The sequence below is a fragment of the Gallinula chloropus genome, assembly GCF_964237585.1.
Source record: "Gallinula chloropus genome assembly, chromosome: 7".
Lineage (NCBI taxonomy): Eukaryota > Metazoa > Chordata > Aves > Gruiformes > Rallidae > Gallinula > Gallinula chloropus.
In genome coordinates this window covers 204,191-219,569 of record NC_140092.1, presented here as the reverse complement: position 1 = coordinate 219,569, position 15,379 = coordinate 204,191, and the positions used below count along the sequence as shown (strand labels likewise).

The 15,379-nt window shown below is 47.9% G+C and overlaps 1 protein-coding gene across 1 annotated transcript in view; it reads right to left on the bottom strand.

The window, feature by feature from the left end:
• Positions 1–14,007, bottom strand: part of ANTXR2 (ANTXR cell adhesion molecule 2) — a gene marked incomplete at its 5' end in the record, with an annotated part of 101,384 nt that extends 87,377 nt beyond the window's left edge. The window contains 7 exons of the mRNA XM_084266939.1: positions 1,970–2,050; positions 2,833–2,901; positions 2,996–3,103; positions 4,096–4,177; positions 11,072–11,143; positions 12,895–12,966; positions 13,856–14,007. Of these exons, the coding sequence (XP_084123065.1) occupies positions 1,970–2,050; positions 2,833–2,901; positions 2,996–3,103; positions 4,096–4,177; positions 11,072–11,143; positions 12,895–12,966; positions 13,856–14,007 (636 nt within the window). The remainder of the gene's footprint in view (positions 1–1,969; positions 2,051–2,832; positions 2,902–2,995; positions 3,104–4,095; positions 4,178–11,071; positions 11,144–12,894; positions 12,967–13,855) is intronic.
• Between the last annotated feature and the right edge of the window lie 1,372 nt (positions 14,008–15,379).

The window sequence follows — 15,379 nt, the reverse complement described above, 5'->3', positions numbered from 1 at the left end:
AAATAAGACTGATACAAGTAAGACTGAAATCAGATGACATGTTTCCAATCAGAAAGGCCTTCTCACACTCCTTTATAAAGCAAAAACATTTTCCACTTCCCAGACAGCAACAACACAAGAGATCGTTTTAATGGGCAGAAATACGCAGCAAGCCAAGTGTTGAAATGCCTACTCCAGCTGCAGCCTGTTAACTGAAATCCTGAGCAGTTCAGGAGTTCAGCTGCAGTTTAAAGGGGCAGACAATGCACTGAAGCTGTTGAACAGTACACTTGAAGTTTGCTTTTCCTGTCCAGTCCCTGTCAGCGCTCAGCTGTTACCTTAAAACAAGCTGCTGCCATTTTGTGTGTCTCTCTTGCTCTGTGGCTACAAATCTGGGATTTATACTCTCTGCGTTTTCACAAGTGCCAGAAGCAGCTGGATTGAGGCTTGTGCAAGCATCTGCCAAACCTTATTAGAAGATCTTCCCTTGCTCTGTACACTAAAGAGTGAAGGTGCCTGAAAGCTCTTGGGAGGTACAAAAGCAGCGGATTGGCCTTGGCACTAGCCAGCGGCAGCACAGAAGTACCTCTGCTGAGACTGAGGGATAATGGGACAGCCCACGGGTTATGCCAGTCCTCTAAGTGTTTGCGTTACTGACTCCTCAAGCTGAGATCTTCAGGTATCTCAGACATCATACTACTGCTGGACTCCTTGGAAGGGCTGAATATGCAGGCCAGTGTCCTTTGCTGGAGGGCAGACCCTGAACACCTAACTCTCTGGTCCTTTATCTAGTTTTACTGTGACATAGGCATTCTGAAACACACTATCCTTGGAAAGTTAACGTCATCAACTGGGGTTAAATATTTAGCTCTTTTAAATAAGTCTGTCACTAGTGGTTTCAAAGTTGCATCACTTTGCACTAGCAGAATAACTGATCCTTTTAAGTCTTTAATAAGCAGTCTTTGAAAAAGTAGTCTTTTAAAAAGTAGTTCTACGTGGGATGTACTTTTTTTCAGGAAAATAAATGTCACTGCATTAAAAGGTTGATTGTATCTCTTTAGACTGTGCAGGGAAGATGCTGAAATTACATTTATTTTAAGCAACAAGAAGGAAACTCAGTTGTTTCATTATGACATTATCTTCCACAAAAAAGCTCTATTCGAAGGAAGTGATAAATTCATGACTGCATAATATCCTGTGACTAGTATCCTTTCTTTATTAAAAAAAAAAAGGAAAGGGAAATTAATTTAAGTGGGATCTCTCTCAGAAAAAGGATTTCATTATTGGTTTTGACTTGACTTTTGCCAGTGAGCTTTTTTCATTGTGCTGCCTGCATTCAGCAGCAGCACCGTTAACCTTGCATGAAATACGCAGCCTATAATTTAAGACGAGGCAAATAAATTAGGTCCCCACAGAAAAGGCTTAAATACTGTCAACCCCACTGATCACAACAAAAGTATTCCTCTTGCTTTAATCCCTTCTTGCAAATCCGAGTATTCGGTTGAATAGCCTCATCTCCCTGATGAGAGCTTCTCATGGCGTGCTGTTTAAAAGGAACTAAAACGCTTACTGGAAAATCAAATGGTTAAATTAAGGCTAAAGCTTGTATTTAGAATGCTTCTCTGCAGACAAAGATTTGGGCAATTCCAAAATTGCACTCATTCCTATGATCTGAACCCATTCTTCTCAACTCTGCCAGAGAAACAGTCTTGATTTTTTTTTTTCCAGACATCTCTAGCAGCCATTCCTCAAAGCATCCCCCTCAAACTGCACTCCTGTGGAGTCCTCAAACTCTGCACAAGGTCTCAGCATAAATAATTGCAGGAGAGGCAGGCAATATTAATTTACAGAACTGCATCTCTACGATAAGGAAAGAACTTAATACACTGCAATTAGTGATTTAGGAACCGATTCTGCCCGGGAAGGTAAATGGGACCAGCAAGTATGCTGTAATCTTGAGGAAATGTTAAGCTTATTGCAGGATACTCACGGAATTGATTATCCCCTTAAGTGCTTGGAATCCTCCAGTGACAGGGAAGACTTGCTCTTTTGTGTCAGCAATTTTTTCCAGCTTTGGAGAGAAAATGCATGCAAACACATGAATCATTCGGCACACTAAATTTGTCATGCTGCATTTCACCCTTATCATGTAAATGGATGTCTAAAAACAACTCCCATCAACTCTGCAAAGAGAAGGAAAATGTGTGTTCCATCACAGCTAGCTATGACTCTTCCAAATGGGAGGATTTACTACAACCTACAGCAGCTAACAAAAGGGTATAGTGGCTAGCCATTGTGACAAACCAACACACTAAAGAAATCTTTCAGTGCCTGTATCTTAACAGTGATTTGGTACCTCTTTCTAGAGTTACTTTCCCTGCTCGCTCCACCTTCCGTTAAAAATGCTTTTCAGTGCACCTCGTAAAGTCTTTACCATCCTTCTCCATCTGAGTCACTTTGAAGGCAGGAGAGTAGCTACAGCCTTCATTAGGACATAGAACTCTGAAATAGCTTTCAGTCAATGAAAGACACAGATAAGGATCTCATTCTTATCCCAGTGCTTCCTGATATTTGTCTGTAGCCACTCTGGTCACACAACCTGTAGCTTCATCTGGCTGCTGCCTTTACTGACAGGGTTTCTCCTGCTTCCTGTCCTGCTGGCAGCTACCTGTTTCTGATGGGTCTTTTCGGCAATGAAAGGGGTGCCCACACACTACTTACGAGCAGCTGCTTTCTGAGTCAGAGAAGGCTTTATACTGCCTAATATAAGTAAAATTAATTTCTGTGTTACTTAACTGTATATAACCTCATGACAAGGCGCTGCCTAGTAGTCCAAAATAGTAACGTTCTTACCTGTTCTTGTACGAAATCCAGGACGCCAACGCAGTAAACTCTAGCTCCCAGGTCTCTGGAGTGCTTTGCCTGCCCCAAAATAGAAGAGAGTAAGCTTTTTTCCATTCAACAGGCAGCACCCAAGCTCTTTAGAATACGGTGGATGTTTTTACCTAGCACTCACCTCTTTCTCTGCATATAAGGGAATCTGACCATCTAGCTTGCCATCTGTCAGTGCGATGATGATACTAGAAAACCTCAAGGCTCCTTGTTTTTCAATCTGCACATTGGCCTGAAAACAGTAAAAAAAAAATCCATCTTAAAATTATGCCTGAACTTATTTTAAATGAGATTTAACTTCCAAATGAACGCAGCATCTGAAACACCACACGCCTCATCTTCAAACCCGTCTCTCATGACAATCCTCTGCTCCCTTTACATCACCACTAAGAAGAAAATCATCAGCCATTTCCAGTGCTGGGTGAGCCCATCTCCAAAACACTGGGGTCACTAACTGACTGACCTTTGGAAATGCTTGATTCTTTCAGGACGGATACTCCCAGAGTTGTAAAGCTCGATTCTCTTTAGATCCACCCTAAGGTTTCCTTTGGCACTCCCCAAATTTCAAATGCCAGTCAGTAGGTTCCACATATAAAAAGAACAGGTTAAATCTAAGTTGTTGAGTTGGGTTTTTTTAAATGGCAACAATATTCTGTTTGCCTATCTTTTTAGCCTGCAGGCTGCAATTACAAATTTAACTCCACAGGCATAAAGGAGGACAGTGAGTTTCTATCTGTAGCAGTGACAGCTTAGACCCTTGCCTTCAGAGCCCAAGGCTTCGAGTAAAATAGCAAAGGACACTTTAGATGTACATCTCAAGAAAATACATGCAGTTGGGAACTCCGTAATTCAGATAGTCCAAAATCAAGGCCATTTGTGCTGTGAAGTCTCCCTAAGCACGTGCTGGGCTCGCAGCCCTGCAGCGCTGTGCGTGACTGTTTACCATGTAATTGGTATGCTGCCTTAGTGTTAAATTCACGACAAAGAACCGCGAAGGGCCGAGTCAAAGAAACTCCATATGGCAATTTGCTGTGATGGCTAATCTTCTGCATGGGATTTGCATAGGATCTGTGCAATCTTGGGACTGCTTAGGAAAACAAAAAGATTGGAGTGTAACAGACTGGGGCATACAATGCATCCATTCATGTTACAGGTTGTTGCTGCTGTTATCCAGAGGGTGAGAACAGAGGATAGATTGATTGCAAGAAGATGAGTAAAGCCTACCTGCTTTAATCCTTCATGTATGTATGTGTCACCTGCTGGCTTTACTGCTCCCAAATCCTGAAGACCTTTCCTGATTTTCTCTCTGAAAGCAAAAAGGTAGAAAAGATTGTCAAGAGTCATTTCAAGTGGAGAGAGGTTAGTTTGTTGCTAGAAAAATTAGTGCTTTTTCATGAAAGAGATTGGAAATTAAAATCCATAAAATACAGCATTTAGCCAAGATACCATTTGGAGGCAGATTTCCTATTCACAATGGAAGCAGCACTGTGGTAACAGAGATTTTAGACGTAAATAACACAATGTGCCTTGGTGAGTCAAAGAGCTAGAATCAAGGAAGACACCTCAGATGAAGCAAGTATCACAAAGAAGCAGCAGAGCCTCAGCATAAACAGCCCAGTGGAAATTCTGTTGTATTAAGTCAACTTTGCTCAATTAAATCAACTTCACTTCCAATCACACTGCAATTAAAAAAGAAATCTCCTAAACCAACAGTTCTAATTCTAGAGAATTTTTCCACATCAATATGCAGGTATTTAATGGAGTAGGACACAACTGCAATAATTAAAACTTTCTCCTGTAAAACTAAGTATCAATAGGAAAAAGCTGTATTTGCAAGACACATCTTGTATCCATGGACAGGGACTAGAATTAAGGATAGAGTTGTTTCAATTTTTGGCTGTCACTACCTTTCTATGTGACCTCTGACAAGACATCAAACTTACACAGGTCGTAAGTTCACTTAGTTTTGGGGATAAGGTTGTGCTGTTATTTCTCATGGGTCTCTAAATCATGTCTAACTGAGACACATAACCATGATGGTAAAACCAGAGAAGCTAGTGGTAGCATGAAACCAGTTACTTCCAATGCAATTCACTGGGGGGAGGGGAGGAGGTGGAGGGAGGTGGGCTGAGAGATTTGACTGAAAGGATCAAATTTGGAAGTTCTTAATGCTTATACAAAGCTCCAGTGAAGGCTGTTGAAGGCTGTGCTAGGAAGAACAAGTAGAAACTAAGCGGGGAGAAAATATGGGCCAGAACATAGAGAAGACTAACAAATATAGGTGACAGAGGAAACCAGCAGGGGTGAGGAGATGGAGGGAAAATGCGTTGCAGGATGCGAGAGCTTTCTGTAGGGCATACCAAATGAGAGAGAGAATGCATATGCCACTCTGCCTGAATGCCACCCACTACTCATTTGTTCCACTGAGGAGCTTCCTCTGAGCTGAGCAGCTCTGCTCCCGAGTCCAATCCGTAGCTGTAATAAGCTCCCAATCACAGGATCAACCGATACAGGGGGGCGTGACAGAGCGAGAAATGTGGCATTGCATATGTGGAAGAGAACAAGTTATGTAAGATAATGCAATCTGTTTGATCCAAATATTTTACATTCAGCATCTATAGAAACAACTTGGAACTGATTATGTATGAACGTAGATTATAAACCACATACTTAGTGCTTGCCAGAAATGAGTGGCAGCACATCACAGGCCTCAGTGTTCTGCTGCCAAGAAACAAGCAGCAACTGAAGTCCCAGTTTTCGGAAACAGATTTCATTTTGCAAAAATAGCTTCTGTACAATCGCTTTGGGTTTATTTATGTACAATGTCTTGTGACCCGGTCACACAGGAATCTCTGGTGTTTCCAGGCCTCTGCCTACAAGGGGTTCCAGGAAAATCTTTAGCAGCAGCAGCCTTTTTAGCTGCATTTAATCAGTCACCATCTTCTTCCCTCAGGGCACATCTGTACTACATAGGCCCAGCCAGATGCGAACAAGTTCCCTGCCCTCTGCTCAGCACTGGTCAGGTACAAGCAAGCCCCGCTCTAGATGTCCCAAGGCTATGGTGGGTGCAGGACTTGGAGCAGCAGGAGAGGTCAGTTCAGTCACCACTCACACCTGGCCAGTTTGGGGGTGCGCACAGAAGCTCGTACCTGCCTGAATCATTCCGATAACAGGACTCACTTTAGTCAACTGGCCATAGCTCTCTGAAGCCCCCTCTTTTCAGTGCACTCAAAACTCTCTCTAGTTTCTGTAGTATTTTCTTTGTAGCCACAAAGACCACAGAGGAGATCTGGTTTTAAACCTCATCTGTGGCGCATTAACGCGGAGCCATGACCTCAGTCTGGATGTCTGGAAGTTCAGTATCCGTGATAAAGGCTGAAGGGCCACTGGCTTTGTGGTTTAAGCCAGGCAAGGAAGGGAAGTGGGAAAAGCAGAACAAAATCACCAACTTGCAGCCTGTCTGTGTTTGTGCTGAATGAGTACAAATTTAATATCTCTTCCCCTCCAGCATATGCGCGGCATCACATCTCTGTTTTCTAGAAAAGGCGCATCTAATTTTTGATAGCTACCCTGTCTGTTCTCTCCTTTAAGCTTTGTAACCACTTCAGAAAATGATTCCAGCAGCAGTGAGACAAACACAGCCCTGGCAACGAGCTCTCCAGCATTCTGCTCTGTGGGCTCCTCTTAGCTCCTCCATGAGCGGGGGCTGCAGACCTAAGCCCAGCACCTCTGCATGGGCAGCAGTAGCACCTGTCTCTCCAGGGAGCTCTGCTGTGCTCTGCCTCCAGAGCTGGACCTCGCCCCCGCACTGGACGCTGAGGGAGGCTGTGCCCTGTGTGCTGCGAGGCACGCCGGCCTAGCTCTAGCACTGATCTCTGCACTGCCCATGTCTATGCTGTGAGCTTGCCTAGCGCCTGCACGGCCTCCCCCAGGGCCGAGTACCACACAACGGACTGGAAACACCCCGCTCAGTCAAGAGAGACTGCAGAGCAGCCCATCTCTGCAAATGACCCCAGAAACCAACCTAAGGTAAATGAAAATGTAACCACCTCACCTCACCTGAGAACTGCTCCAAGATTCCTATTTACTTTCAGGCATAAATGTACCTGTTTGTCTTTCTGAGTTCAAATTAGGCCAGGTCACTGTCACCAGTTCACAGGGGAGGTTTCTCTGCATGAGCTCTGATGCACCAAGATGTGAGATTTTTTTTTAGGCAACTCAACAGGTACTGTTTCCCTCACTGCTCAGTATTATCTCATGCTTTAAGTAAGTTTAATCAACACAATGCTGAGATTGGTGCTGTCAGCAGACGAGTGGTCAGACAACTGACATTAAGGCACTGCCTCAGTTCCTCACAGACAGTGGCACAGCCACCACTTGCTGGCAGCCCAGCACAGGTAATAATAACATTTTGTTCTACCACGGCCAGATGTAGCTCACACACCCATTTGAGAGGAACAAAGCTACAGACTGGTTACAAAGTACAACCCATCCTAGTTTGTCAGAGATGTGATACCATGTTTGAGAGGAAGAACCCTTAACAGAAAGAGACAGTCATTTGCCTCAAAGGAAATAAATGTATCTTCACCATGTACAAATAGTCTTATACTTGGTAGAAAGTAAAGCATGCCAGAGGACTGAATCTTAAAAAACATTCAAATCCTGCTTTTTGTTGGGGGGGGGTGCGGGGGGGAAATTTTGTGCTCATACATTAATACTAGAGGCTACAACCAGCTGAAACTGTTGCATAAACCTCAGGTCATGGTGGTTCAGTCAGGCAAGGGGCTAGCGTTGCATTAAACACTGAATCTCCATTAATACCCATGCAGTTTTAATTAGTGGTGTTCCGAGCTCTTTGGGATGGGGGACAGTACCATATCACCTTTTCCATGTTGCTTTCTGCATATCGATGTGCTGGAATCTCGGATCGTTTCTCAGGGTGTGGAGAGTATGAGTGCTGGTAGGGAAACTGTAGTTCCCAGTAAGAGTATATTTATCATCAGGAACTAGGTTCTGTGCCTGCGGGGCAACGTACTTCATCTCTAACAAATACACACAAACAAAACAGGTACTTGGGTTTTGCTGTGAAGAAGGAAGCATAGTAACAGGAAAACACAAGGGGGAGGAGCAGGGAGGGAAGTGTTCTTTAACAAGGTCAGTCACATCCCCAGTGAACAGAGCTGTCTGACCCTGCACATCGGCCTCTTAGGATTTGGTGGGCATTCCTGCTTTCGACACCTCTCAGAGACTACAGAGGACTCAGTGCCATTATAATGATTATTCTGCTCCCAACTTCAGGTGTCCTGCTTGGACTCCAGGTGGAAAACAAGTACACAGCTGACTTTGCTGTGCCTCACACACTCAGCAGAATGTGCTCTCTGCAAAGGCTCTAGTCCAGCAAGCTTCTTGCACCGAAGCAGAGTTAGCTTGTGTGACCAAAGGCTCAAGCTGCATAAAGGTCTTGCTATATTACATGTCTCCATGCCATAAAGGAAGAGTCAGTGCTGGAGCAGGCTACAGACATGCACAGTAAGGTATAGTTGGTCATGTACCAAGTACTGAAGCATCTTATTTTTCCATCTTCACTAAGACAAGCTTTCTTTAGCTCCCACAGGAGTTTCACCTAAGCAGTCAGCAGTGCTACTCCAAATGCTGCAGAAGCAGGTTTACAGACACCTGAAATTCCACTGGCCAACATACAGTTGGCCAAAAGAGAGCTCAGATGATGCTGTGCCATCTGGATGATGTTTGTAAGTGTATCTGCTTTTCCAAACAACTTGCTGCTTAAAAGTAGTAGCAAAATTGATGCCCAAATGTGCACAAGTTTTTGTTTAATGTGTAGCATACAGCTTCCGGCTGAACTTCACAGGGGAAACATCCATCTCCAAAATGGAATATAACCATTGTGAGATGTCTTTGCCATCTGGGTGTTATTTTTTTCCCATGTATTTATTATAGCAGCGTGGGTACTGTGGTTAACAGTGACTTCTGTTTCAAGAGTTACTCATGTAGAACTGTTCATAGTCACAAAATATTTGGTGATCTGGGGGCTTCAGGCTATAGTGTGGGTTTCTTTATACCCACAGCTTTACTATGCAGGAAAAAACACCAAAAACTTTGTGCAAACAATTAGAAGCCTAAAGCCTTCGAAATGAAAAAGACTTTGAACTAACTGCTGGGAATGAATTGTGGTTTCCTGACATTAGCAAATAGCAAGTAAGCAAGGGGAAAAACAGCCCTGCGACTCCAAAACACACACAAAACCCCAAGGCCATAATATCCCATAATCACCCACATGTACACACCCATCCCCAAAACTGCACAGTGTTTTGCATCCTCATCTTATGTTTGGAATGATGGGAGTTACACTTTCTAAGGCCTTTTCCACTGCTGACTTCTTTAATAGTTAAAGGGACAGCTGTTCCAACTGTATCTATCCATTCTTACCTACGTACGTATGGTCATGGCTATGAATGCATCCTCCTTCATTCTCCTTAAATTCCTCCTAAATAATAAGGGTAGTAATTTTCCTTCTCCTACCATGCTAACAAAAGCATCAGCAAGCCTTACATGAAACAGAAGCCCCACTAACAAGCTCCCTGAAACATAAAAAGGCTCTTCCTATGTCTAAATGAGGCTTCCGAGAAAAACTTGCCATGGCTTACAGCTCGCCACAGACAGGAATGAACAAGGCACTTGTGTTTCTCTGTGGCAGGGTTCCCGTGCTCCACCCAAGCATTTCAAGGGGTCTGTGTGCTATCAGTGCTGACTATTCCTGATAAGGAATAGGGCCCTGATGGGGATTAAGGGCCTACTGAAATCAAGAGAAAGGATCTCATTGACTTCAGCAGTCCTCGGAACAGGCTTGGGTGTCCTCTCCTGACCTCTCTCGAGCCATCTGGAAAAATGGCTTGTAACCTTGTCTCTCCCCACAGAGAGCAGATCCAGTATCCAAGTCCTGGTGGGGGAATGTGAGAATTTGGCCATTCTCAAGTCAGACCACTTATTAAATGCTAAAACAGGAGAAGCTTAGAACCAAGTCTTTAGACAGACCACTTCCCTATTTCCAGTATGTCAGCATACATCCTGTAGTGTGAAACATCTGTCTGCTGCCAATGACAGGTCTCTTTGGTAAGTCATGTACTTGCTATTAGGTGTCATTTAAAGAAAAAAAACCCAAAAACCAGAAAAATCCCCACCCACACAGTAAACTGACTATGACAGACCATGTTTTGTATTGATTCTACTGGAAGGAGCAGCAAAGAAAGACTTCCACCCTGCCACAACTCATTAAAATGATCCCTAAATGGTTTGCCCACATGTTCAAAATGCAAAGAGTTGTTCAGAGTGGTTAGCTTCTGGACAGAAGAAAGAGAAAGAGAGGAGGTCACCATGCTTTTGAGAAGGCTGAAAGCTCTGAAGGGCTCTGGAGGAATGGCCGCTGCTGAAAAGCACCCATACCACAGTATCATTTTCCAATTCCTGTCATTTCAGCAGCTAACCTTGTACAATCTCTTGTCTACCTGATCTTCTCCCACAGTTCCCCCCATCTGTCCTTCACCCATCCTAGCTGCTAAGCCTTATTTGCTGTAGAAATTGAAGTGAGCACCCTTGAATAGCACTTTTTTTTGAAAGGATCTACTGCAGGGAAGGGTCCAGGCGCATCCAAACATCACCACAGTGGCAGAAAGATCTCACACTTTTCAAGTGGCACAAGCTCCATTATCTGAAACTGATTTTGAAGTTGTGATCTGAAAATACAAAATGAAATACCTACCCTATATGACACTATGGGAAACACTAGTTTACCATTGTATGCTTTACCTAGAAATGAAATAACACCAAAGACTCATCTAGAGACAGTGCTTTACAAAACTAAAAGCAAGAATAATTTCCCTTGTTGTGCCAAGGAAGATGCAGTCACACAGAGATGTAAGCAGTACTCATGGTGGTCTTGCAAAAGCAGTGACACAGTTCACAGCAAGAATCTGCTTCCCATCAGTCTTCTCCTTCCTTTTTTTACTAAGCTTTCCATTGCCATGCTCACAAAATTACATCCAGCTCTGCAGAGAGGCTTCATGACTGGCCACCACTTAAAGGTATAGGTTATTATTCAGTATCTGGTACTGTTCCCCTGATTACATCAGAGGCCTTGGTGGGGGAGGAGGGAAAGGGAGAATTAAAAAAGCAGTGCACTAACCTGTCTCCAGTTAATGGCATAATGACGTGTGCCTGGGTGGAAAATACGATAAACGATAATCTCATCTTGGGGCTTTTAAAACAGGGAAAGAAGAAAAAAATACGGTTTAGACAAATGAAGAGAAATGTACAGATGGACAGCATTTCATTCGCTTATGCATGCTTCATCAGTATCATCTTTATCCTCCAACTTCCAAAGAACAACTTGTGAACTACAAAGCCAGAATGAGAGGAATTAAAGGCTTTTTGCTTGTCTGCTCCTTACCCAGAAGCTTTGAGAATGAAGTAGCTGAATTATTATTGTGTTCCCCAACTAGGTTCCAGATCAAGACGTGCTAAGCTTAACAGTAACAATGTTGTGCAACCCAACTGAAAGTGAACTTCATAGGCTGTGATCTACCAACGTGCAGAAGGTAACACATCCCTTTATGTTTTCAGACAGCTGGTGTAAAAAGTCAGCAGTATACCCATGGTACGCTCCATGTCGGGTTTAATTGCGAGTTGTGGTCAAACCATGACAAATGCCTATCAGCATTCATTAATCAGCATAATGTTACTAAAGACGTAACACTTGTACAGATGAATGACCATACATTTTCAGTTCACTTGTCAATGATGCAACTTAACATTATTGACATTTGGAAATAGAAATACTGGGTGAGACTTTGCCTGGAACTGCACAGATCCTGGATTTAAGATCCAGTCTTGTGGTCTGTCCATAAAACTCAGAATACAAAACTGTGAGATGCTTGAAATTGAATTACAACCCCGGGCGTGGGATTATCAGTCATGTTAGTTGCCGCAAGCGGTTGTCAAACAAAAGGAAAATACTTGCAATCCCAATCTCTGGTAATTGCATCATTACCTAGTCCAAGCACTGTGAGACTTCCCTATTTGAGATGCAACTCTCTGTGTGTAATAACTTCAATTGGCTTATGATTTAGCAAACTTGTCCAGGACGGCCACAGACCTGTTCTCACAAGACATCCTGTTTCTGTTCCATTCTCCCAGCACTCAAGACACTGTGATGCTGGAGGGGGACTGTACGAACACAACTGTTGGACTCCATAGCCCTGCCAGGCACTAGCCTTTGGGAATGAAGATAATCTGTGTCCAGCACTGTTACTGTCAACAGGCACATTACAGGCAAGTCAAACTGGAGAACAGATGCACCAACAGGCAAAGCATACCACACCACCTCCTTCTGTGACATCGGAGGGCTTCCTTGGTTTTATTCTTTGGTATTTGCCAGGGATTTTTTATGCAAAATGCTGCATCCCAGTTATCCTCAGCTGTTTGCACAAAGTACAGTTAGTGGGTATTTACAGTGGCCTTTTCTGCAGCAGCAATCCTTGCCAGACACTGTGGCTGGTCCGTTGATTACAACCGTGTACAACAAGCAAGCTGCTACCATGGCATAAACTTCCTGACTGTTTCAGCTTGAAAGATGCTTCTTTCCTTTTGACCTGCACCATACATTTGTGTATATACAGACACGTATTCAAATTGCTTTTGTTATAGAGATCTTCAAAAGAAGATTACAAGACTCCACCAGAAACATGGACTGTGGCTTATGAAAAACGTTTTAAAATTCATAGAATTACATCTGAGAGCAAGCTGGGAGATTATTCAGTACTTAAAGATGCACACTACCACCCTTCCAGCGAGCTCCAAACATGAGAAAACTAAGTTTACAACGTTTCCCAGCAATTTTGGCACTCGCAGCCAAACTCTTTACACGCTGGTGAAACACATCGGCCCAGCCTCACAGCGCCTCTCCCATCGCATCCCAGTGTCACGGAAGCCACAGGGAGCAAAACGCACCTCACAAATCTTTCCGTCAGCTGCTCTACAAACTCAAATATCTCCTGCCAGTTCTGCGCTACGCTCCCGGACCTGAAAAGGAAACAAAAGCGCGTCAGAAGGCCCGGTGCGAGGGAGCCAGGCAGGGAAGGGCGCCGACCTCAGCCGCACGGCGGGCACGGCGGGGCTCCGGGCTCTTCACTCCCCTCCGAGTCACCTCCGGCTCGCGGGGAGCCCTGTTGCGCCCCGCGGAGCGGAGGCGTGGCGGAACGCGCACGTTCAGCAGCACCCCCGGTGCCAAGCACGTCAGGGCCTCACCGGGAGGCCCGGCGGCCTCGGCCCCGCCGCACCTCAGGCGCCGGGCGCGCGATGGCCGCGCGAGCCGCACCGCGACGGCGCGATCGGCCGCGGCTGCCGGGGGGAGGGGCGGCAGATGCGGCCGGTCGCTCGGGCCGCTTCACCCGCATCTGCCCACGGGCTTTCGGTCGGAATCGCCCCTTCGCCAAAATCCTCTCTCCGGCGGGCGCGGGACCAGCCCCGCGCCGGACCCCCAGCCCCCGGCCCCGGCCCCGCCGCCCGACGCGAGGCCGCGGTGGGCACCGGAAACTTCGTGCGTGCTCCTCGCGCCCCCCGCCTCAGCGCGGGAGTTACACCGCGCCCGGCACCCCGCGGCTGCTGGCCCGGCCCGGCCTGGCCGTTAGCCCGGACCCGCCGTTAGCCCGGACCGGCCTTAGCACGGCTCCGCCGTTAGTACAGCCCCTCCGTTAGCTAGTACGGTCCCGCCGTTAGTACAGCCCCTCCATTAGCACGGTCCCGCCGTTGGCACGGTCCCGCCGTTAGCTAGTACGGTCCCGCCGTTAGCACGGCCCCGCCGCTGGCCCGGACCGGCCGGCGCGCCCTCCCGCCGCCCGGCTGCCCCAGTGCTCGGCCGAACAAAGGCGCGCCCGGAGCGAGGCGGCGGCGTCCCCCGCGCTCCCCTTACTTGTCCAACACGAAGTACAAGTCGAAGGCGCCGTGGCACGATGGTGTCTCCGGGGCTGGGGCGGCGGCGGGCAGCAGCGGCAGCAGCAGCAGCAGCAGCGGCAGCGCCGGGCCGCGCGGGGCGAGGTGCCCCCGGGGCACGGGCCCCGCCATGGGGCCTTGGGGCGGCGGCGGCGAGGGGACGCGGGGGCCCGGCGCTGCCGAACTGCCGCTCAGCGGGCGCGGGCGGTCCTGAAGTGGCCGCCCCTCGCCCGCCGCCGCGGCTCGCTCGGCCCGGCCCGGCCCGGCCCTCCCCGCCCGTCAGCGGCGGCGCCTGAGGCGGGGGCCGGGGCCGGGCGAGCTCGGCGCGTTCCTCTGCGCCTGTAATGACGCGGCTCGCTCCCCCTCACCCGCGCGCCCGCACTCCGGCAATGGCGACCCCGCGGCGTCGCCCCCTCCCCGCCGCCACAGGCACCTCCCCGGTGGCCGGCGTCTGACCCCGGGTTCGCGTCCCCGGCGGCCGGGCCCGGAGGGAGCCGTCCCCCGCCCTCCGCGAAGGCAGAGCTGTGGGGCCAGCCCCGCTTCGGAGGCAGGGCCGGGCAGGCAGAGGCAGCAGGTCCCGCGGCCGGGGGAAGCCCACCCGTGAGCGGCCACCGGGAGAGCGGGCACGTCTCCCCGCTGCCCGCGCTCTGCTCGGGTTTCGTGCCAAGTTTAAAGAGCGCGGAGAGCTGACAAAACTGATTGCGACATGCTCGGAGTACGTGATTGCACGCTAACAATGAGAAGGCGCAGCCGGGCCCCGCGGCTCTGAGCTGCCCGTACTTGGGGGCCGGCAGCTCCTCTTCCGCTCCCCCAACCCGTTTCCTCTCCCGGACTCGGGGCTCGGCCCGTCCGCTCCGCTAAAGCCCTGCGAGGGGACGGGACCGGCATCCCTGGGGCCGGTTTGGTGGCGGCGGTGGGTTTCTGATGGATGCGAGTGTTCCCTGCCGGGGGGTCCGGTGTCGCGCCCCTTTTCGCGGCCGGCGGGAAGCTGCCGCACGCCGCGCTAGAGCCGTGCCCGTGGGCCGCGTCCCGGCTGCCAGGAGCCGGCTGCCACAGCCCCGGGCTGTGCCTGGGGGCTGCGCGCGCGGGAGCCACCGAGCGAGCCCGGCTACAATAGACTAAATATAGAGCGGACATGTGGTCCGGAGCATAAGCTGGATCCCTCGCAGCGAGCATGAGGCGCTGCGGAAAGCGTCACTTCATGCTGCAAGAGCATTATCCTCCCCGGTTTTCCATCTGTGGTCTCAGATCTTCACGTTAAGTTCAAACGTGCTTAATGACTTTAAAATGCTGTCTGAAGGCTAAAAAGATGCGTGAATTTTGTGCGAAGAGAAACACCAGTCACATGGCCAGCTGCATAAACCAAAATTATCCCGTAGTTAATACGTGCCCAGCCTCTGCTCCTTTGTTTCCGTTCTAGACTTTTATCCTGCAGCTCTTTGTGACAAGCAATTAAGAGGTCTTGAAGTAAAACTGATTATTCTCTTTTTGTTCAGCAGTTGTG